The following is a 24,835-nucleotide window of genomic DNA, read 5'->3' as shown; positions in this document are numbered from 1 at the left end:
GTATTGCCAGAAGGTAATCACAAATAAATATTAAATCGTAATTTTTTTAAGCTAATAACAGTCTATGTAAAATTTTAGGAATCATCCCTTTGCTTTCAGGGTTAGAGGTCTGGCGCTTAAGGAGAGAACCTTTACTAAGGAGCACTTTTTCATGCCTCACGAAGGTGGTCCAGTGATCACATTTGTTCACACAAGTGATCCCGGTATGAGGTGGGGGCGTACTTTAAAAGAAGGGTACTTTCCATTGTTGGTGGGAATATAAATTGGTGCAGCCACTATGGAAAACAGTATGGAGGTTCCTCGAGAAATGAAAAATAGAACTACCGTATGATCCACCAATTCCACTCCTGGGCATATACCCAAAGAAAATGAAAACACTAAAAAATAAAACAAACTAGTGAATATGACAACCTAGTGGTTATCAGTGGGGAGAGAGAAGGGGAGGAGGGGCAACATAGGGGTAGGGGATTAAGAGGTACAAACTACCATATACAAAACAAATAAGCTACACGGGTATATTGTAGAGTACAGAGAATATATAGCCAATATTTTAAATAACTATAAATGGAGTATAACCTTTAAAAATTGTGAATCACTATGCTAAACACTTGAAACGTATACAATATTGTGAATCAACTATACCTCAATTAAATAAATAAATAAGTAAAAGAATGGTACTTTCATTATATTGAAATATAATTCAGTTTGCCAGCTAAGAAACTCTATATAAAGAGAGACAAACCTTTGTAATACTTTTCAACAGAGTAAACAGCAGTATTTGCTATGGGAGGAGGCATAAAGTAAGAAGCACAGAAAGAAATCCCTGATTCCAAGTCTCTGAATAATGCCTCCTTGCTTTATTTTAAAGTTCTGACACTCTCCACAAATAACACACAAATACAAAAGAATAAAAAGAAAAACATTATGAGGTCAAACAGAATTATTTTTATTTTCACCTCCCATTTTGATTTATCTATATTTTTGCCATGATGAAAATCAGAAGGTGACCACAACCCTTAGTCTAAATATTCTTATAGCAGATGCTCCCAAGGTATTAATAGCATGGTTCCCAAAGAAAAAAAGGATATAAATCTTCCTTTATGAAATCAATGCCACTTAGAATCATGTCAAAACAATGAAGTACTTAGAAATAGATTAAACCAAGGGTAAACCTAGACACTGAAAACCATGGCATTGATGAAAAAGACTGAAGAAGACAAAAACAAATGGAAAGATATCCATGTTCTAGGGTTGAAAAAACTAATACTGCGAAAATTTTCTTTTACCCAAAGTAATCTAAAGATTTGATACAACCCCTATCAAAATTCCAATGGTGTTTTTCACAGAAATAGAAAAAAAATTATCCTAAAATTTGAAATCATCATCTTGAAGAGAAAACTTCACACCCATGTTCACTCCAGCATTATTCACAATAGCCAAGATATGGAAACAACCTAAATGTCCTTTGATGGATGAACAGATAAAGAAAATGCATGATAGATATAAACATGGAATATTATTCAGCCAATGAAAAGAAAGAAATCCTGCCACTTGTGACAATACAGATGAACCTGGAAGGCATTATGATAAATGATATAAGCCAGAGAATGACAAATACTATCTGGTATCACTAACATGTGGAATTTTTTTTTAAAGCCAATTTCACAGAAACAGATAATAGAATGATGGTTGCCTATGGCTAGGAGGAGAGGTAAGCAGGATAATGTAAGTCAAAGAGTACAAATTTTTCCATTATTAGAAGAATAAGGATCTAATGTACAGCATGGTAACTATAGTTAATATAGTATTGTGTATTTAAAAGTTGCCAAGTAGTTAAGCATTATCATCACATACACACACACATTATTAACTGTGAGGTGATGGATGTGTTATTTTGATCTTGGTAATCATTCAACATGTATATGTGTATCAAATTGTCAAGTTGTAAACTTTAAAATACAGAAATATAGTTGTCAGTTATTCCCAATTATTCCAGTAAAGTTTTTTAAAGATAAGATAAATAATCATAAAATTTCAAAAAAGAGACAAAGAAAAAATTCAGCAAACCCAACAGAGGTCCAAGTTCCAGGAATCACTGTAACATGCACCACACCAGTCACTGTGAGAACCTGCTATGAACCTGTTGTATCAAGGAAAGGGACAGGAGATATTTCCCAAGCTAGTTGCTCAACAAAATCTCTCCTGGTCAGAGAAGAGGGACTAACATGGTCCAACCCTACTGCAATTACATTCTATGAACTCCAGGCTCAGGAAAAGATATAGTAGGTTAGTCATAAAAAGCTATTTTTCCCCTTCCCTAACAAAGTGTATTAAAAATAGTCTCCTAAAGGTAACTAAGCAATGACCTTGAGGGAGTTTTAAGATAATAAAACTTTGGTCCAGTGTGGTATCATCTCCACCACCCGATGGCTGCTACTCTTAGACTAATGCACACCATACCTGAGTAGTGTTGAAAAGGCAGAATATGTAGCTGAAGACAATCATGACACTATCATCACCAATTAGCATTAAGTATGCCAGAATCCAGGTAATTCCAAAAACAACCGCAATAGATAATGTGCTAAGAATCTTCCTTATGGATGAAACCTTCTTTGTGCTAGGTAAGAGAAGGCAAGAAAGAAAATATGGTTCATGCAGCTTTGTACTTATTAATATCACTGTTACCCTCCTATTGAGAATACATATTTAGCTGCCCATATACACTATTCACTGAACAATATATGTCTCAGGTGGAAAAAAGATGTTATTCCTATACCTATGGCACTCTGGATAAAATACAGAATAAATAAATATACTAATAAAGGAATACACTTAAAAGCTCAGGCATAAACAGTTCCTTAAATACTATTGCAGGCAAATTTCACAAAGAATCAACTTGTTCTTTAAAATAGAATTTTATTTTAGTGATTATTACTACTGATCAGCCAGTAAGAAATTCCTTTTGGGGGCATCTGGGACCTTCCCATGCCATAGGCTGATATAGGAATGAAAAGTTATCAAAATGTAGATTGATCTTCTTCCCTGTCATGGTAAGTCTGTATCCCTAGAATCTGAGTTTGGCCATAAGACTTATTTTGACCAGTGGGACACTGGCATTTGTTCCACAGATGCTTGAAAGCATTCTGCTCATTAGAGCATGACTTTTCTTATTGCTCTTTGGAACCCTGAGAGCACTATGGTAAGAAGCCTGGCTGGACTGGTCTAATAGAGGATGAGAGACCACATGGAGCAGAGATGAGCTTTCCCAAGTGAGCAGTTACCAGCCAACCACCAACCATCAGGCATGAAAGTATATCATCCTAGATTATCCATCAGCATTCAAGCCAGCCAAGACCAGAACAACTACTTGACCAACATTCAAATTTATGACAAATAATAAGCATTGGTCATTCTAAGCCACTAAGTTTGGGGATAGTTTGTTATGCAGCAAAAGCTAATTGATACATAGAAGATAATTTGTTAAACAATTAAATTGTAACCTGATCTTCACTGTCACCAAGCCAATTTAAGAACCATGAGCTATCAGCCAAAATTTAGAAATACAAATTTGGTTGACTTCTGTGGCCAAACTGATACTGTTTTGTATACAGGAAATATAATCTAATTTGCAATTAGGCTAACAAGACTGTACCACAGTTTTCCTGCATTGCTAATAAAACATAGGTTTGAAAGGTTATCAGTGATATCTTTTTCCCATATTTCCCCTCAACATGGGCTCTAATTTATATAGGAAAAATGAGACTCTTGACTGGTAAAGTACACATTTAAGATTACGTTCCTGCTAATGATGGTTGTTTTCACCCATCTGTTCATTCAAATGGATCTATTTGGTGTCCAACAAAGGTCACAGATGTGCTTATAGTAAGTCTACTTGACATAAGAAGAGTCTGTACAATTAAGCCTGAATTCATAGAACTGTGTTCTAACCAATCCATGCTGTGGGAGATGGAGGTGGGGAGGGGGATGTACATGTTTAACAGTTTCTGTCCTCTGTCTCTCCAACTGAAAGGTCTTTCTGTTTATCAGGGATGACCATGAAAATGCCTACTGGAGGTCAGAAAGGTTACAGACAGGAGAGAAGCAGTCGACATGAAAACTGACAAACCAGAGACCACACACCCCATCTTGATGGGAAATATGGACCCAATGTTGCCAGATTGTCCAATTTTTTTCAAGAGGAAATATAATTTTAAGTGAAATCTCCCAATGTTTATGTTTGCAACACATTTTTTAAAATGTAAAGCTATTATGTGATTCAAGTAACACATGTAAAATATAACCCAGTTTCTAGTTCATAAAGTGAAAATACAGTTACCAGCATCCCCTCACAATTCTCTTATATTTTTAATTATTCAACTCTGAGTTCCTGAATATTTGGGGTGGGGGGAGAAATTTTTTCTTGATGTCTTTGGATTTAGTTTTCAGTTGGGCTCATATAGCACAGAAGCATGTTATGTAATGCAACAGACCCACACTGTAGTCTTGATGTTGGAAGATGAGAAGATCCACTTTCCGAGACAAGTTTAAGAGAAAATCTGTCCTAAAAACCACATATCCCTGCCATTGCCCCAGGGTCTGAAACTCTTCTAGGAGTGGGGATGTGTTACTGTGCTTACTATGTCATAGCTGAGTCACGCCTGCCAGCTTCTCATTCACTGGGAATCTTACCTCGTCAGATTCTGGTTATTCTTCCACAGCACTTTGACTAAGATGATAATAAATATTACTACATTGCTGATGAGGATAATGGTCACAGGTACGATGAATGACCACAACAACGGACTTGTTATAAAACCATTGCCTTCTTCAACTGCCAGCCAGCAGCTAAGGAGAGAAAAAGAAATGATTTCAGCAGACTATAAAAGGTACACAAACTCTTCTCTATGGTGTTAACACTACTGACATCCACTCGACTGAAAGACATGCTGAAAGTCAATATCCCTTCACCTTCTATATATTTGAGATGATTTTCAAGAATTTAACCCACTAGAAAAATAAAATGCATTGGTTTTGCACTATTTCTCTATGAGACAGTATTGACTAGTGAAAATTAAGTGGCTTTTGAGTCAGGCAGTCTTAAATTTAAATGTCACTCTCTGTCACTTACTAGGTGTCTGACTTTAGGCAAGTTATTGTTTTATTTTTGAATATGTAGCATACCCAGATGGCTCAACATTTTAAAGGTACAAATCATCATAGAGAGACAACACCCCCTCCTACAACTATCCCTAGTCACCCAGTTGTTTTTTTTTTTTAATCTCAGTGGTAATCAATGTTTCCTGTGTATTCTTTCAGAATTAGGCTATGCATGCATCAGCAAAAGTGTATCTTTTCCTGATTTTTAAGCAAATGATAACATATAATACTTCTATATCTTACTTAACAAAATATCTTAGAATCATTCCATATCAGAATATAAAGACTGTCCTCATTATTTTTCACAGCTGCGTATTATTCCATTATTTTATTATACTGTAAATTACTTAAATAGTCTCTTATTAATGGGCATTTTTAAAGTTTAATGTTTTAAAAACATTTGAATAGTTCTTTAACCTCACCACATCTGTTTTTGCTTTTTTGTTATTGGTGGTGGTGGTTTTTGCGGGGGGCAGTTTCTCATCTGTGAGGTGTAGTAATCATCTCCTGGCCTTGATGTAAGAATAAATCCATTCATTTAATAAGTATTTACAGAGTACATGCTATGGGCCAGACATTGTTCTCTATACCCAAACATTAATAATGAATGAAAAACCAAAAATCTTTTCTTTAGTGAATTTCTTCTAGTGCAGAGAAATAGATAAAACTAACAAATTAATAAAATATATACTATATCAGATGGGAGCAAGTGCTGTGGAGAAAAATAAGGCAGATAATAATAAGGGTAGGCATTACTATGGATCTGTATATGTGTGTCTGTGTGTCTGGGTGTGTGCACAGGGGAGCAGGGGAGGGAGTGTTTCATTTTAAATAGAGTGGTCAGGAAAACCCTTATGGAAAAAAGTAATATTTGAATAAAGATCTGAAGTAGATGAGGGGGAAGGGTGTTTTAGGCAGAGGGAACAGCAAGTGCAAAGGCTCTAGGTTGAGAGCTTAAGAAACAGCAAAGAGGCTAGTGTTATTAGAACAGAGTATGTAAGTAGATAAGATTAGTGAAAAGATGCAAATTACGTCAGGGCTTTACAGGTGATTGCATGTACTCTCGGCGAGAAGGAGAAACTTGACATGATCTGTCTTTAGTCTAAAAGTGTTACTCTAGCTAGATGTAGGGATAAGAGAAGAGCATGAACAAAAGCAGGAAATCAGCTAGGAGTCTACTGCCATGATCTGGTGGCTTCGACCAGGAGAGGAGATGCTGAGAAACAGTCTGATTCCAGGTGTATTTAAAAGTAAAGCAAAGGGATTTATTAATGGGTTAGATGTGAGAGACAGGAGAATGAAGGGTGACTCCAAAGTCTGTGGCCTGAGTACCCGGAAGGATGGAACCACCATCAGCTGAGCTGGGGCAGACGACAGGAAGAGAAGATGTGGGAAGGCAGACCAGGGGATGTCCTACTGCACAGCCAAGCGGAGGTGTCAGGTAGGCATTTGGGTCTTAACAAAATAATGTGAGAAGCCCTGGCACATATTTAGCGATCAATTAATGTATGTTTTCTTTCCCCTGCAGGTAAAACACCATTATTATTCATGCCAAAGGATTTCTAAATTGTTTTATATTGCAATGTCGGTATAATTTAAATTATCATAAATCTATTCTAATCTGAATGATCTAGAAGGAAACCGAGAAGATGTTCAGGTCTCTGTAATGAATTCAAAAAATGAAAAGGAGTGCCGCCAACCTATTAATGGACAGAACAGGTCCATCCTTAAATAAAATGGTGAGAGAGAGCAAAGTTTATCTCCAGGATTTCTGCTTCCCTGTCCTTTCATCTGAGGACAATCCTCCTGCCATCCTCAGTCTCACAATTCCCCAGAAGAAATAGGAAGGCACTTGGCTAAGACTTTTAAAAAAATCCTGCTGAAGGTGTTGCAGTACTGATTTCAGACAAAATAGACTTTAAAACAAAGGCCATAAAGAAAGATAAAGAAGGACATTTTATAATGATTAAAGGAGGGATACAAGATGAGGATATTACACTCGTTAATATATATGCACCCAATATAGGAGCACCTAAGTACATACAAGAATTACTAACAGAGATAAAGGGGGATATTGATGGGAATACAATCATAGTTGTAGATTTTAACACTGCATTAACATCACTAGACAGATCTTCCAGACAGAAAATAAACAAGGCAACAGAGAAATTAAATACTACAATAGAAAAACTAGATTTGGTGGATATTTTCAGAGCATTACACCCCCAAAAAATAGGATATACATTCTTTTCAAGTGCACATGGAACATTTTCCAGGATCGATCATGTACTTGGGCACAAAAGAAACCTCAACAATTTTAAGAAGACAGAAATTATCTCAAGCATCTTTACTGACCACAATGCCATGAAACTGGAAATCAACAACAGAGAAACAAAGGAGAAAAAAAGGAAAGCATGGAGATTAAACAATATGTTATTGAAAAAGCAATGGATCAATGAGGAAATCAAAGCTGAAATTAAAAAATACCTTGAGACAAATGATAATGAAAGCACAACCACTCAAAACCTATGGGACACAGCAAAGGCAGTGCTAAGAGGGAAGTTTATAGTGATACAGGCCTTCCTCAAAAAAGAAGAACAATCTCAAATAAACAATTTAACCCACCACCTGAATGAATTAGAAAAAGAAGAACAAAAAGCCCCAAAAAGCAGCAGAAGGAAGGAAATAATAAAGATCAGAGAGGAATTAAATACAATAGAGATTAACAAGACCATAGAAAAAATCAACCAAACCAAAAGCTGGTTTTTTGAAAAAGTAAATAAAATCGACAAACCTCTGGCCAAACTCACAAAGAAGAAAAAAGAGAGAGCACAAATTAGCAAAATAAGAAAGGAAAATGGAGAAATTACAACAAACAAAATAGAAATACAGAATATCATACGAGAATATTATGAAAAACTATATGGAACCAAACTGGATAACCTAGAGGAGATGGACAAGTTTCTGGAAACATACTGTCCACCAAAACCGAATCAAGAAGAATCTGAACGCTTGAACAATCCGATCACTAGAAAGGAAATAGAAATAGCAATTAAAAACCTCCCTACAAATAAAAGTCCAGGACCGGACGGCTTCACCGGGGAATTCTACCAAACATACAAAGAAGAACTCATACCAGTCTTTCTCAAACTCTTCCAGACGATTGAAAAGGAGGGAATACTCCCAAACTCATTCTATGAAGCCACCATCACCCTGATACCAAAACTAGGCAAAGACACTACAAAAAAAGAGAATTACAGGCCAATATCACTGATGAACATAGACGCCAAAATCCTCACCAAAATTTTAGCAAATAGAATCCAACAACACATAAAAAAGATGATACATCATGACCAAGTGGGGTTCATCCCAGGGACACAAGGCTGGTTCAACGTACGCAAATCAATCAGTGTAATACATCACATTAACAAGAGAAAGGACAAAAACCACATGATCATCTCAATCGATGCAGAAAAAGCATTTGATAAAATTCAACACCCATTTATGATAAAAACTCTCGCCAAAGTGGGTATAGAGGGAACATATCTCAACATAATAAAAGCTATATATGACAAACCTACAGCCAGCATAGTACTCAACGGTGAAAAACTCAAAAGCTTCCCACTAAAATCTGGGACAAGACAAGGATGCCCACTATCACCACTCCTATTCAACATAGTCCTGGAAGTCCTAGCCACAGCAGTCAGGCAAGAGAAAGAAATAAAAGGGATCCAAATTGGAAAGGAAGAGGTTAAAGTGTCATTATATGCTGATGACATGTTACTATATATAGAAAACCCTAAAAGGTCCACACAAAACCTACTAGAGCTGATTGAAGAATTCAGCAAGGTAGCAGGTTACAAAATTAACGTTCAAAAATCAGTTGCATTTCTTTACACTAACGATAAATCAACAGAAGAAGAAAGTAAAGAAACAATCCCCTTTAAAATAGCACCCAAAGTAATAAAATACCTTGGTTAGAATAAATCTAACCAAGGAGGTGAAAGAATTATACACAGAAAACTATAAACCATTGATGAAGGAAATTAAAGAAGACTTTAAAAAATGGAAAGATATTCCATGCTCTTGGATTGGAAGAATCAATATTGTTAAAATGGTCACACTGCCCAAGGCAATCTACAGATTTAATGCAATCCCTATCCAATTACCCAGGACATATTTCACAGAACTAGAAAAAATCATAATAAAATTCATATGGAACCATCAAAGACCTAGAATTGCCAAAGCATTACTGAAGAGAAAGAAAGAGGCTGGAGGAATAACTCTCCCAGACTTCAGACAATACTATAGAGCTACAGTCATCAAGACAGCATGGTATTGGTACCAAAACAGACATATAGACCAATGGAACAGAATAGAGAGCCCAGAAATGAACCCACAAACTTTTGGTCAACTCATCTTTGACAAAGGAGGCAAGAATATACATTGGAATAAAGACAGTCTCTTCAGCAAATGGTGTTGGGAAAACTGGACAGCAGCATGTAAAACAATGAAGCTAGAACACTCCCTTACACCATATACAAAAATCAACTCAAAATGGATTAAAGACTTAAACATAAGACAAGATACAATAAACCTCCTAGAGGAAAACATAGGCAAAACATTATCTGACATACATTTAAAAAATCATCTCCTAGAAGAAATAAAAGCAAGAATAAACAAATGGGACCTAATGAAACTTACAAGCTTCTGCACAGCAAAGGAAACCAGAAATAAAACAAGAAGAAAACCTACGGAATGGGAGAAAATTTTTGCAAGTGAAACCGACAAAGGCTTGATCTCCAGAATATATAAGCAGCTCATACGACTCAATAAGAAAAAAATAAACAACCCAATCCAAAAATGGGCAGAAGACCTAAACAAGCAATTCTCCAAGGAAGACATACAAATGATCAAAAAGCACATGAAAAAATGCTCAATATCACTAATTATCAGAGAAATGCAAATCAAAACTACAATGAGGTATCACCTCACACCAGTCAGAATGGCCGTCATTCAAAAATCCACAAATGACAAATGCTGGAGAGGCTGTGGAGAAAGGGGAACCCTCCTACACTGCTGGTGGGAATGCAGTTTGGTGCAGCCACTATGGAAAACAGTGTGGAGATTCCTCAAAAGACTAGGAATAGACTTACCATATGACCCAGGAATCCCACTCCTGGGCTTGTATTCAGAAGGAAATCTACTTCAGGATGACACCTGCACCCCAATGTTCATAGCAGCACTATTTACAATAGCCAAAACATGGAAACAGCCTAAATGTCCATCAACAGGTGACTGGATAAAGAAGAGGTGGTATATTTATACAATGGAATACTACTCAGCCATAAAAACCGACAACATAATGCCATTTGCAGCAACATGGATGCTCCTGGAGAATGTCATTCTAAGTGAAGTAAGCCAGAAAGAGAAAGAAAAATACCATATGAGATCGCTCATATGTGGAATCTAAAAAACAAAAACAAAAACAAACAAACCAACCAACCAAAGCATAAATAAAGGACAGAAATAGACTCACAGACAGAGAATACAGACTTGTGGTTACCAGGGGGGTGGAGGGTGGGAGGGGATAGACTGGGATTTTAAAATTGTAGAATAGACTACACTGTATAGCACAGGGAAATATACACAAAATGTTATGATAATTCACAGAGAAAAAAATGTGACAATGAGTGTGTATATGTCCATGAATAACTGAAAAATTGTGCTGAACACTGGAATTTGACACAACATTGTAAAATGATTATAAATCAATAAAAAATGTTAAAAAAAATCCTGCTGAGAAGTACTTTCAAATCTCTAGAAGCTTCTTTGGTGACTAAGCAAGTGGCCATCAAAGTTTTAAATTAAAAAGATGGACACATTTCTGATCCAGGCAGCCTAGAGAAATATAGTTTAAAGGGGGAGGAAAAGATAAAGATAATGGACAATCCAACTCTATTGGATAAAGGCAGACTTGCAAATTATGAAATCATTGGACAAATATTTATTTTTATCAGTATGAGTCTTGAGTTGCTTAAACTTTAGACAATACACTTTCTGAGAATTAGTATTTGTACTATAGACATGTCTGTGTGTGTATGCAGACAAATGTCTGGAAGATTCCTCAGTTACCTCACACAGATGGGGAGACCTGGATGGGAAACAGACCTGGATGTCCCTGGCCATCAGGAGGTGGGCACTCGGAAGGGACTCCTCCTCACTTCCTCTATCTTTTGGAGAGACAGCCATGCTGGATTTGTTCTCAAGAGCCTCTCCCTTTGTTATTCTGAATCTAATAACCTAGATTTTGAGAAACAGACTGCTGAGGAGATAGATGGTTCCTACATGGAGATTAACCCTTGTAGAAGTGGGAGTTCTAGAACTGAGATTGGAGAGTCCAGGTTGAATCCAAAAAAACCCATGGACCTGAGGTCTGGAGAGCATCACAGATGAGAGCCTCAGATGAAGTGGATGAAGTGTTTAACTTCTTGGTGACTTTGTCAAGAAACGTGGGAAAGACAGCTTTAGCAGACACAGCATACGCTTCTAAAAACTTCTCCCTCATGTATTATAATTTCTCATGGTTACCTCAACCCTTCAGGCTGGTCAGGAAACAACCTACATAGTGGTACAGAGATCTGAGGGACAGAACAGCAAAGAGGAGTGTGGCCTGCCCTGCAGTCACCCCCTAACTGGGCCCTTGCAGAGACAGCAGTACGTCAAGGGAACTCGGTTAGGGCTTTCAGGTAAGACTGGAAGAACTGGGAGGCATGTGGAGGTGTAGGGAGTATACTGAGGTGTGACTTCTGGGAGGATAACTCAAGAAAACAAAACAAAACAAAAAAATCCTTCCTCCTTCTAAATATACCCTGAAGAAATGTGACCTTGATGCAAGTGTATAGGGTAAAAGGTGGGGGATAAGAGCCCAAGAGGAAGCTGATATTACACATCCTTTCTTCTCTTCTCAACTCTTATTATCAGTCACCTAGTGTCCTCCCTAACACCTAATACTATACTCAGGAAAAAATCTGCTCTCAATTATTTACAGCTTGATGTGAATAAATTTAAGACAGTGGGCTTCTTTCTCCTGAAGACTTCTATAGAAGTTGGTCTAGCCCTGTGGCTAGGTTAGAGCAGGAAATTAATAATAATGCAATTTGAGATGAATGGCCTCTCCCATGAGATATTTGCATCCCACTCCTGATCTCTAGCTATGGAGTTAAAATTCTGAAACTCATTAAAATGTATTTAACCCCAATTAAACAGAGACAACAATGTCTGGAGTATTTGGCTCCTAAAATCAAGCCAGGCAGTTAGCTCTCTATTCTACAGTTGGTCTTGGTCAGCCCTGGAAACAGGTAAGCATCCTGACACCACAACCTTCCCTGGGATTTTGTTCTGATTTTAGTTGGTTTGGGACTTAAGGTAAAATCTGGGAATCAGAATGGTTGAAATTATAAAATAAGAAGGGAGGAAAAATTAAAGAGCAGTTGCCATTTGGTAGCAAAAATACACACATAGTTCAGTCCAGCTTCCTTTTCAGTCTCCCCACATAAAAAGCAAACACTAAGTGAAGTAAGCCAGAAAGAGAAAGAAAAATACCCTATGAGATCACTCATATGTGGAATTTAAAAAAAAAAAAAAGAAGAAGAAAAGAACATAAATACAAAACAAAAACAGACTCATAGACATAGAATACAAACTTGTGGTTGCCAGGGGGAGGGGGTTTGGAAGGGACAGACTGGGAGTTCAAAATTTGTAGGTACTGACAGGCATATGTAGAATAGATAAACAAGATTATACTGTAAAGCACAGGGAAATATATACAAGATCTTGTGGTAGCTCACTGTGAAAAAAAATGTGACAATGAATATATGTATGTTCATGTATAACTGAAAAATTGTGCTCTACACTGGAATTTGACACAACATTGAAAAATGACTATAACTCAATAAAAAAAAATGTAAAAAAAAAAAAAAGCAAACACCATACAGACAGGTACTTCCATTACTGACAGTTAATTATTCATGCTGGAGTCACAGGGAGCATTTATGTGTGATAAATCGTCATGAAATATGCATTATAATCATATCAATATAGGATTGGTTCATAAGCATGGAGAGTGCTCTGCAGGTTATAGAATCTTTTCATACTTGCTTGACCCTTTATAGTCACCACAGAGCAGGTATTACTATTATTGTTATTCCCAATTTCTAGACGAGAAAACAAAGATAAGGGGTTACTAAGGATCACACGTTTTGTGTACTACGATTTTCAGACTTAATCAAAGAAGACAAAGTTAATATTAAAAAGTTCAGATATAGAAATTTAGAGGCACAGATTTCAAAAGTTTCTGCTGTATAGCACAGGGAACTGTGTTCAATATCTTGTAATAACCTTTAATGAAAAAGAATATGAAAACAAATATATGTATGTATATGCATGACTGGGGCATTGTACTGTGCACCAGAAATTGACACATTGTAACTGACTGTACTTTAATTTTAAAAAGAAAGTAGTTACTTGCTTTACAAAAGGATTTATCATAGGAAATTTTCATGTCACCATATTTAAAACATAATGTGTTCTTGAAGAATTTAAAATAGACACATAATACGACAATTACAAAGTGAGATGCAGATGTACAGGGACACTTGGACTCAGTGTCACTGAATAGTTACACTCTTATATCAAAGAAATGGATATTTAAAAATATACAAACTTACATTCTCTCTTGCCGGTATTCCAATTCCCACTGTGAATTATTCTTATTCTGAGAATAAATAATTCCCACTGTCATAGCCACCACTATAGCTGGGACTCCTATGTAACAAAGAGAGGCATAGAATTAATAATTTACCCAAGACTGGGATTAATTATAAAACACCATGAATGAACTATACATCTGACCCTTTTCAGGATGTATTGTTCTTTTCACTATCACAGTGTACTAAATGATCCTACAACTGTAGGTCAACAGTGGATGCCGTTTTTCTGTGTTTTCCTTTCCCTTTTATTAATAGTTATACCTACCAACCCTGTGCTATTTCCAATTTCCTTGTAACTCATACCACAATCTATACTCTTAAATGGCCTAATTTCTCTTTCACTTGAGTAAATTTAAATTTAGATAATACTAAAATAATTCTCCTTTACTAGAACACAGTACATTTTTCAAATTATTTCTCTTAAACAGTCACTCTGATTGTCTTGAAACATTTTTTTTGACACATTTCTTTTAAAGTAGCTAGGAAGTTAATTATATGTGACATTTCAAGTCAAATTAATAGAGATGTTAAAGGAAATGAACAGCCTGAAATTAGCCTGTGACGTATCTAGCAGGGCTGCCTTGATCACATCTGCCTTCTTCACAGAAGACACTCCTTCACTAGGCAGAAGGCACTGTTAGTGACTGCTGGATTTTCCATCTTCCCTATTTCAAGTCCTTGTACTATTTATTACACCTTCAATAGGCGTTTAAATTAAATGATTTCCACAAAATTAAACTCCTGAGTAAGTGGAGAAGCAAACACTTACCCCATCCAATTAAAGAGATGTAAAGAATGAAATGTTGAGGAAGAGGTTTCATGGTCCTAATTAGAAGGAAATAGAGCTGCGCAGCACTGATTCCTGTCCAGGTGAATGTCACTAACAGAAAATAGTGCAGCAGGATAGCAATCGCGGTGCACGTGGGATTCGAGATGACGACAATGTCCTGTCTGAGCACTTCATTGCTACCAAAGTCAGTATTACTTGTCTTTAAGTTCTTATTAGAGTTTTCAATTCCAAACAAAAAGAGGAGGTTGAAAATCAACATTGATGTGCACAGACAGACCAACACCCAGGTTACTGAAGTTTTTCTCACTTTTCTGAAAATAAATAAGCAAATACAATTAAATGAATAAACAAAACAATTGCAAAAAAGAAAATAACTCTATTGAAATAGCGAGGGAGCAAAAGAATTTTATCCAATGTAAATCCAACTCATAGCCCAGTGGGCCAACTGGTAAACCTACTCAGAGATGCATACTCCCCTCTTCTCTGATTTCCACAAAAAAGTGAGTTAGAGAAAGTAGGTTGATATCTCCTTTCTTGAAAGTGTGTTCTAATCAAAGGTGATAGCTGCTCTCCAGAGATGACCCTCTGTGAACTCCACTTCCCGGTATTTATGTCCTGTGTAGCCCCCTCCCAGGGCTGGCCTGTGACTTGATGTAACTAACAGAATGCAGCAGAAGGCCTGACAGCCAGGGCCAGCAGACACAGCAGTGCTTAGCATCCACCGTATGTTTGTACTTCTATGGCCCACAACAAGGTCTTCTAATGTAAAACATACCCAAGGACTGTTCATTCATCTGGAGATAACAATTTCTGGGTGTAGAATCCACTCTTTAAACTCATGACATGTCACAATTCTCTGTATATTATGGTATACAGTCCTGTAATAAAGGAAGTTATAAAATTTCCATTCACTACCATCTAGATCCTTCTGGATTTTTCAGACTTCAAGGAATCTTGGAGTATCTATTTTCCCTATTACTGTGCTTAAAGTTCTAACATCTTCAAGTACTTGTCTATTTTCTCATGTCTCAGAACTTGATGAACAAGTCTGTTTGCTAAAATTATATAGCCTTTATGATTTTATACCATGACCTTTCTCAGTCTTTGGATTTCCACACTGAATAAAAAGCTTATAGCTTAGTGGTAGAGTGCCTGCTTAGCACGCAGGAGATCCTGGGTTTAATCCCTAGTACCTCTGTTAAAAATAAAAAAACAAACCCTAATTACCTCCCCCCCAAATAATTAATTAAAAAAAATTTTTTTTAATTTTTTAAGATCTTATATTAAAACAGAACTCTGTCCTTCTTGATATTTCAGTTGAGATTTTCTGGATAATTCAAAATTTCATTAAGTCTTTTGAAAAGTTGAATGATCAGAACTGCAAAAAATATTCAGAAGAATCCGTTTATATATAAGTAAAGTTAGTTTCTAATTTTTCTCCAATTTTGAACATAAATTATAATCCACAGAGAGGCTAATTTCAGACAGGCTATTTTCAAGTGGGTCTTCTGTATATTACTATAGTCTGTGCATTTTTATTATATGCACAGAAATATATAACATATATTATATGTATAATTATATACATTATCTATGGCAGCAAAGCTGTGCTAAAAACATACTGACAGAGGATGCAAAAAAAATATGATGACAGTTGGAAGGAGTGAGATTTGAGGCAAAGAAACTAGTGATGCAGCTTCCACAACTTATTCACATGAGACCAAATAATCATCCGTTCAAGTGTCTTTTCAAATGAAAGACAGATACAAGAGCCATTTCATTTTACACGGCAGACTTGTAATTATATGGCATGTAATTTTCCTTCCAGGCACTCACCACAATTTTCAACTACATACTTATTTCCATATATATTTGTACAATGTCTGTCTTCCCTTCTGAGAATGTAAATTCCATAGGAGATGGGAGTTTATCTGTCTTGTTCACAGTTTTGCGTTCAGCTCCTCACATGTTGTTTGGCACACAGTAAGCCCTCAATATAAAAACTTTAAATGAGTGGCAAGAGACTCATTAAGTGTGAAAGGTAATGAAGAGAATCAGAAATAATTCTTGCTCTTTGGACAAATGGCTAATGCTAAATACGGGGCAGAGAAACTGACAGATGTGCTGGATCATCTTGCTGTGCCTGAAATAAGAAAATGCTTCTAGACTGACAGGGACATGACAGAACAACGTGAAGGGCTCCCTCTGGCTTGGAGAGAGAGAGTACACTTCTTGACGCAGGAATTCAGTGACTAGATATAGAAAGAATGACAGATTAGAACATCATCGTGCAACCACGAGTGTAATAACATATTCTAGTAAGGAACATCAGTGAATATGGAAACCACTGAGTAAAAGCTGGGGAACAGGATACTGACACAGTCTTAAAGAACCACCTCATGGATTACCTATTATTTACAAAGGGAAAAAAGTGAGACTTCACAGTGTAGAAATCTGGCAGACGCTACTTTAAACAAGGATGCAAACTTAACACACCAGTAATGGGACAAACTGACCTCATGCACTTCCTGCTGTGTCATAGTAAAAAGACTTAATAATGATTAGAATTCTCACCAAAAATATTTAACCTGTATCTAATTAGGAAAATTTCAGACAAATTTTACATCGTAAAATATTCTACCTTCTATAAAGTAACTAACCTGAACACTTCAAATATTTGAATATCATGAATGGCCAAAACAAACAAATAAAAAAAGCAGAGGAATTATTCTGGCTAAAGGAGACTAAAGAGAGATGATAGCTAAATAAACTGAGGGGGGGGGGAGAAAAACCAGCTATAATGGACATTACCGTACAACTAGAGAAATCTAAATATGGTTATTAACACAATAACATTACATTAATGTTAAATCTTGAGTTAAATTTTCTGAGTGAGGATAATAATCTTCTACTATGTAGAGTGCCATTGTTCTTAGGAGATACATACATGCTTAAAGAATTTAGAGGGGAGGGTATAGCTCAGTGGTAGAGTGAGTGCCTAGCATGCACCAGTTTCTGGGTTCAAGCCCTAGTTACTCCATTAAAAAAAAAAACTAATTACCTCCCCCAACAAAAAATATAAAAAAAAAATAGTCTGGGGGGAGGGTATAACTCAGTGGTAGAGTGACTGCTTAGCACGCACAAGGTCTTGGGTTCAACACATAGTATCTGCATTTAAAAATAAATAAATAAATAAACCTAATTACCACCCCTAAAAAGGAAAAAAAAATTTTTTTTAAGAATTTAGAGATGACAGTCATGATATTTACAACTTACTTTCAAAATTTCAGGGAAAAAGCAGAAAAAGAGAGAAACAAAATACTAATAATTGGTGAATCGAGGTGAAGGATATATGGGTATTCAGCATTCTCTTTCAAATTTTTTGTAGATTTTTAATTTTTGTAAATAAAACTTCAGGAAAAACCTTTAAAACAAAAAATTCCTGAATCTACACATCTGAGAAAGCAGTGGTGAAGGAATTCAGTAGGGAGAAGTAATTCTGAAGGAAAGATGAATTCATCGCGAGACACCTTGAGTTTGAGACGAGAACCAGGGGGGAATGAGCAACAGACCCATTTACTCCATGGGTACTCTTCTATGCTGGGCCAGGGATTGTGCTCCACCCTGGGGATGGAGTTATGAAAACAAAACAGGACAAGCAACAACAGCAACAACAAAATCAGAGGCGGTCACTTTCATCATCAGTGTATCCTTATGGGGAAAGCAGTAGGCAAGCTAACAAATGAACAAGCTCACATTTACAGATTGTTAAACATGTAGCATGTGATAAAAAATAACGAGTGCTGCACAAAATTGGGCCTTGACTGAAGGGGTCAAGGTGGAAAGAAATCTGTGTGTATAGATAATTTATTAAATTAGATTTTTTTAAACTGTGTAATTCAAACCTTTCAAAAGTTCCACCACTTGAAAACTTAATATACTTTAAAATTTACTTTTATTTACAAAAACTTGCTGTTTAGCAATGCTTCTTTCTTTCATAGCTGTAAATTGGTAGTTATGTTTCTATTCAATACTAAGGAACCGTGGCATTAATGAGCTAGGGGACCATATTAATTTCATCTGACAAACTTGTAATTACATGGTATGTAACTCTTCTTCAAGGTACTTAACCACAGTTTGTAATTTTATGTTTATTTGTACGTATTTCTTAGCCTCTCCAGGACACAGTGTCCTACAAAATGAGTGTGTTGAACCAGATCTGATTTCTCTTCTAGGTTCCAAGGACTGTATTCTGGTGAGAATATGCTCAGAGGAGGTAATATCAGGAGAGCAATTTCTCTCACGAGAAGAACCTGCTTCCCTTCTTACCTGGTGACAACCTGAAATAGAACTGTGAGAACCAGACCAGCAGTGGACAGCACACATCCAATAGTGGAAAACACGTCTAGCGATTTAGGATATTTATAGTCTTTTTTGAAACTCTGGAAAATAAGTTAAGACTCATTATTTTTAAATAACCATTCCTGAAATGTCTATGAAAGTCAACATCGTGAAGAGACACATTGTTTCAAATAGCCAGATTTTTTTTTTAATTTTAGGGTTTTTTTTTTTTTTTTTTTTTTTTGGTTAGGGGAGGTAATTAGATTTATTTATTATTTTTAGAGGAGGTACTGGGGATTGAACCCAGGACCTCATGCTTACTAAGCATGTGCTCTACCATTTGAGCTATACCTCCCCCTCCAAATAACCAGATTTATTGGTCAAAATAGCTAGATATGTCTTTTTTATATAAAGCTGTGATATATTTTAAAAGGAAATAAATTAACCCCTTATCTCCAAGCAGTTTACATGAAATAGAGGCTTGAGAACAGTTATCTATCTAATTCAGTCTGGGAAAACATATGTACTATTCGTCGATGTCTAAAACCAAAGTTGTTTGCATTAGATCTAAGTTGGCTAGAGTTGCTTTATTTACCCATTACATTATCTTTATGTTTAACTATACTCCAGGGGGAAATCTGGATAGCTAAGCTAATGCACTAAAAATAAAGTTGCAGAAATACTTTTATGGACATAGAAAGATGTTTTCACATAATCCTGTTCATTTTTTTGGAAAAGGAGGTCTAACTTTTATGTAATATATCTATATTATGCCAATATTTTAGTTATATTCACAGGAAAGTATACTCCATGTGAGGATGTACTCTTAGAAATCGGAAGAAGCAATACAGTGGTCCCTGGGTGGGTAGGATGTAGGAACATAATTATTTTTGCTTATCTGTACTCTCTAATGTTTTAAATTGTTAAAAATTTAAAAAGCTGTATATGCTTATTCATAAAACATGAAAGTAATATAAGACATAATTTTTTTAAAGTGCACATTCCCCTTGACTGCCAGTATCCCCCAGTCTTCCTCTTGAAATCCTCTCTTCTCCAGAGGTGATCTTTTTTTAGGTACTCATAAATATTATCTATGTCTCTTGCGCAAATATACAGAAGTTTGTTAACATAACAGGATTATTCTCAAATTGCTATTTTAATTTAAGATATCATACACATTTTCCCATATCAGTATATTTCTGTTTAGTAAGTAGACTTTCATTCTACATGCAATAAGTATGTATTTCTTTGTAGAAAAAAAAGAAAAATAAACTTCATTTAAAAAATAATAAAACAAAAATTTCATGTTACTTCTTATGTGCAGTATGCTAAGCAGATGACAAAGAATCACAGAATACATAAATCTTCAGATCTTAGAAATCATCTATTCACTCAGCCTCAATCTGCTCTTACTTTACATTTAATTCTGGGGCAGGGTATAGTTCAGTGGTAGAGGGCGTGCTTAGCGTGCATGAGGTCCTGGGTTCAATCCTCAGCACCTCCATTAAAGAGTAAGTAAATAAACCTAATTACCTCCCCACCGCAAAATGTAATAAAGTTAAAAAAAAAAAAGTAAATACATATAATCCTAATCAGACTTTTTAAAATTTTGCATCACAAAACTAATTACAAGCATGAGTAGGTAGGCACTGAAGTAGATTCAGATATTGGTAAGAATAGTTGAAAGTCTGACCTCAAAAAAGGAGAAAGATAACTATGACAACAGAGTCTGTATCATTTACTATGTAAAGCAATCTGAGCTTTTCACAGCTATTCGATGATACTAATGATCTTAAGACATCAAAAAATTTAAAATTTTATCTTTACTATTTTCTGAGTGTGAAAGCAGATCTCACTATAGTACAAGTTAGAAAATGAATAATTAAAATCAATTTTAAAATATTTGGTAATTAAAATAAGAAACTATAGTTATCTCAAAAACATATTAAAAGCACGTTTCTATAATCTGCTCCCCACTGGCTTCCCAAATATAGGTACATCTTAGCTACTGGGAAACGAAAACATCTGCTTCACTTTGCAAGATTCATAGCGTTACCGGCCCCTTCGAAAGGATAAGGCACTCGACATCCCTCCCCATTCCACTGCACATAAAAACATTCCATCCAGGATATAAACTAACGTTTTTGTTTTCACCAGAATAATACTTTCTGGAGAACAAACAGGGTCAGTCCAAGAACTCTGAGGCGTATAAACAGCTGCACACCAGAGCTGACTACTATCAGTTGTACAGGGTAGCATCAGAGTTACAAGGAACACACAGAGGAACTATGGGACAAGTGGAATTAAAGAGCTTTTCCTCTTCTATCTTATACCGTAAATTTAGCAATTTAAATGATTACAGTGGAAAAAGCTTCAGGTAACTGATTTAAAGTACCCACCCATTGTTAAGTACATACTAGACCTGTCCTCAGCTCACAGCTACACAGCCTCACCTCTGGCTGTAGCACCTTCGTGCTTCAGACATGTGCGGTAATGTAACTGAATGGGTCTGTCAACTCCTCTTCTGCACATGGGCTCCCTTCTCATTCTTAAGTACACTGTACTAAAAGCATCCATCCAGAGACCATACTGCAAAAAATTCTATTCTACTTGCCTTTACCAACACTTCCCTTTTTAGTCCTGTAACTCCATTCCCTGTTTTTCCATTTAATCTGAGTTGAGTATCTACGTAAACTAACCCCCAAATAATCTCCAGTCAGCACATACCAGAACTGTGTACAAGGAAAATTCTTGTCCGGGAAGAGACACACCCTTACCATTAATACAGCAAAATTAGTAGTGTGGCTGCAGCGGCAGTGCAGGAACCCGTCAGTGACTCCTTCTTTGTGACAGCCATATGTATCCCAATCCTTCATGGAAAAATTCCAATAGACGCAGGCATAGGAATGAAGCTGGAATTCTGTTTGGTTGTACTGTGAATTGATAAGACAATTGCAACTGATTTTTCAAAATGCTTAACTGTAGGAAAAATTAAATAGGCTAAGACAAGCATATGAGATATCAACTGAATATGTACAAAGCATAGCATCTTCATTATAGATTAGGGAGAGGGAAAAGGATATAAAATTCAAATTAGTTAGTTTTGCATTTAGCTAATCTGACAAAAATATGGATGGGGGAAAATTTAAGTGAATAATGTCAAATAATCTTTCAAAGAGCCGTCCTGTGGATTTCTTTTGTCCACACTATCCCTGCTTCTGTAATCAAGAGTGGGCTGAATTTTTTTATTTTTGTTAATGGGAAAACTCACCCTTGGACTGAAGACCATTTCAACAGAAGCACTCTGATCTTCCACGTCTTCATCAGTTTTGCTTGAGATAATTTTTTGACTAAAATTTGATTTAGTTATAAAAGTTTTTGATTGGAAGAGTTTGTTGTTTTGATACACTACAAAGCCACATGCCTTGGCATTAGCTGTGAGGGGAAAAAAAGACACTAAAATCAATAAATGAACTCTAGGGTAAGTAAGAAACAAAGCCCCAAGCCATAATTGAACTACATGACTGCTTAATATTTGAGTGAAGTACAGAAAAAATGGTTTGCTAGCTGCCTTTGCTTAATTACAGTATGCAATTAGCATATATAATCTGTGCTTGGCCATTCGACCCACATTAATTTTTTTTCCCTGATGTTAAGATTTCTTCTGTTCTAAATGGGAACCACAATTCCTGCCTAACAACCTCAAAAAAATATTGGAAGGCTCTCACGTATAAGGTAAACATTCTTGCTTTCTATGCAGTAAGACAGAGTGAACACAATGTACAGGTAGCTCGAGCCACGTTGTTTCACCCACTGGCAAGACACAGAACAAGAAACAGCAAAGGGTGAACATCAGCACAGCTGTGTCTAGAGAATTGCTCTGTGAGGTCTGCCTCCTACCCAAAGGGACTGAGTGGGGACCAGTCTACTAAGGCACAGAGCCAGAGCTCATGTTGCGCATATCAGGGACTCCTTCCGTGGAGCCAGAGACCTTTCATCATCTCATGAACTACTGGTCTCCAATACTTCATGACAATCATTGGCTTTTCCCAAGGATGGAAGATTACTGTGAAACATTTCTTCAGGACATTGGAAAAAGTAGTCAGCTGTTCCTCAAAGAGATCCCAGAAGAGCGTGGCTGCAGCACAGGGCTTTGCAGTCAGGCTGCCGATGGCAACGGTCAAACAGAACCACCTAAGGAACGCCTCCTGACACTTGATACAACTCTTGTCCATATTTAAGATTACAGAAGCAACAACAATAAATATACACTTTAGCTGAATTAATTCCCTAAATTCTGTTGTTTCTTATAAGCGATATAAGGGAAACTAATACAGAGGTGGTGAGATCGCCTAATCAGTCTTGTGGTCTGAAGGACTGGCGGGCAAGGCCCTGACAGCCCCCAAAACGTCCTCCACAGCCAGCCACTCTGCTCTGTCCTCTATGGGAAATAAGGATGTTGGTTTCTGGGGTGTTTTCAAGGCACACTGAACTCACCACACTGCTCCTCTTGGATACTAGGTGACAAAGTTACCCCTAAAAATGCAGGAAGACTTCTTTTTAATCTTATTTTTATAAAAGAATGACATGCTTAATGTAAAATTCCAAACTATGCAAGTATATAGATTTGAAAAATGAAATTCCATACCCACCCCTCTCCTCATTCCTCCAGTATTTCGGTCATTTATTAGAAACTCATCATTTCATCTAGATAATCGGATTCATTAGACTAAATTATATTTACCGTTATCTTGTAATTTTTAAAACTCTATTATTTCTAGATATAACCTTCTATGATATTTATATATGTTCTCTCTCTTTTCTTGATCAAATTTGTCAGAAGCTTGTCTATTTCACAGTCTTTTCATGGAATCAATTTGTTATTTTGTTGATAAAGCCCAGCATTTGTTAATTTCTATTTTTATTAATTTCTGCCTTGTTATTTATTAACTCCTTCCCTCTGGATTTCTTTACATTTATCTTATCTTTTATGCTTCTTTAGCTGAGTGATTATTTTTTAACATTTTCTTTTATTATCTAATAAACTTATCACAGAGCATACATTTTCCTTTAAATACATCTTTGCCTACATTGGTTTTGACCTATGGAGTTCTCACTGCAAGTAATTTTCAAGTAATTTGTACTCTGCACTTTAATTTCCTTTCTAACAATGGTGTTTTAAAATTTGTAACTGGATAACATTTTGGCTATTCTTTTGTGGTACACTTCTAGTTTTATTGCATTATGGTCATGAACTATGTCCTGTGTAACTTTTATTTTAGAAAACATATAAGTTTTTCTATGTGGCCTATTAAATGGTCAGTTTTTGAAGCACTCCATGGATATTTGAAAATTATTTTTATTATCTATTGTCTGTCTACAAACAAAATTACACACACACACACACATATATAAAGGTCAAGTTTAGTATTTTATTTTTTTTTTGTCTACTTGATCTTCAATTTCTGGTATAGCTGCATTAAACTCTTTCCCTATAATACTGGTTTGGTCAGCAAACCCCTGTATTTCCAATAATTGTTGCTTATGCATTTCAATAGTGTCTTTTTAGGGGAAGAAAGAATTAGAGTATAGATAATTTTGGAGGCTTTTTAAACTCAACATAAAAACATGTTCCTTTCCATCTACTCTGAGTCTTTGTCTCTCAACAGTGTTACTTTAACCTATTTGACTATATTAATAGTTTATATAAAACAAAAAATTAAATCCCTATCTTTCATCAAACACAAACATAAATTTTAGGTGAACTGAAGACCTA

General features: G+C 36.0%; 1 protein-coding gene and 1 non-coding gene across 2 annotated transcripts in view; both read right to left on the bottom strand.

The window, feature by feature from the left end:
- ADGRG7 (adhesion G protein-coupled receptor G7) overlaps window positions 1–24,835 on the bottom strand; it is a 66,885-nt gene that overhangs the window by 8,176 nt on the left and 33,874 nt on the right. Inside the window, exons 9-15 of the mRNA XM_010966386.3 lie at window positions 22,331–22,494; window positions 21,837–21,992; window positions 19,048–19,160; window positions 14,698–15,029; window positions 13,887–13,983; window positions 4,690–4,845; window positions 2,461–2,617 (exon numbers count right to left, since the gene is read on the bottom strand). Coding sequence (XP_010964688.2) covers window positions 2,461–2,617; window positions 4,690–4,845; window positions 13,887–13,983; window positions 14,698–15,029; window positions 19,048–19,160; window positions 21,837–21,992; window positions 22,331–22,494 — 1,175 coding nt within the window. The remainder of the gene's footprint in view (window positions 1–2,460; window positions 2,618–4,689; window positions 4,846–13,886; window positions 13,984–14,697; window positions 15,030–19,047; window positions 19,161–21,836; window positions 21,993–22,330; window positions 22,495–24,835) is intronic.
- TRNAT-AGU (transfer RNA threonine (anticodon AGU)) lies at window positions 19,342–19,414 on the bottom strand. Its single transcript has one exon. It is a non-coding gene; the product is annotated as a tRNA-Thr (tRNA).

The sequence above is a fragment of the Camelus bactrianus genome, chromosome 1, assembly GCF_048773025.1.
Source record: "Camelus bactrianus isolate YW-2024 breed Bactrian camel chromosome 1, ASM4877302v1, whole genome shotgun sequence".
Classification (NCBI taxonomy): Eukaryota; Metazoa; Chordata; class Mammalia; order Artiodactyla; family Camelidae; genus Camelus; species Camelus bactrianus.
The sequence above is the reverse complement of the archived record's forward strand: the minus strand, read 5'-3'. Positions and strand labels throughout refer to the sequence as shown.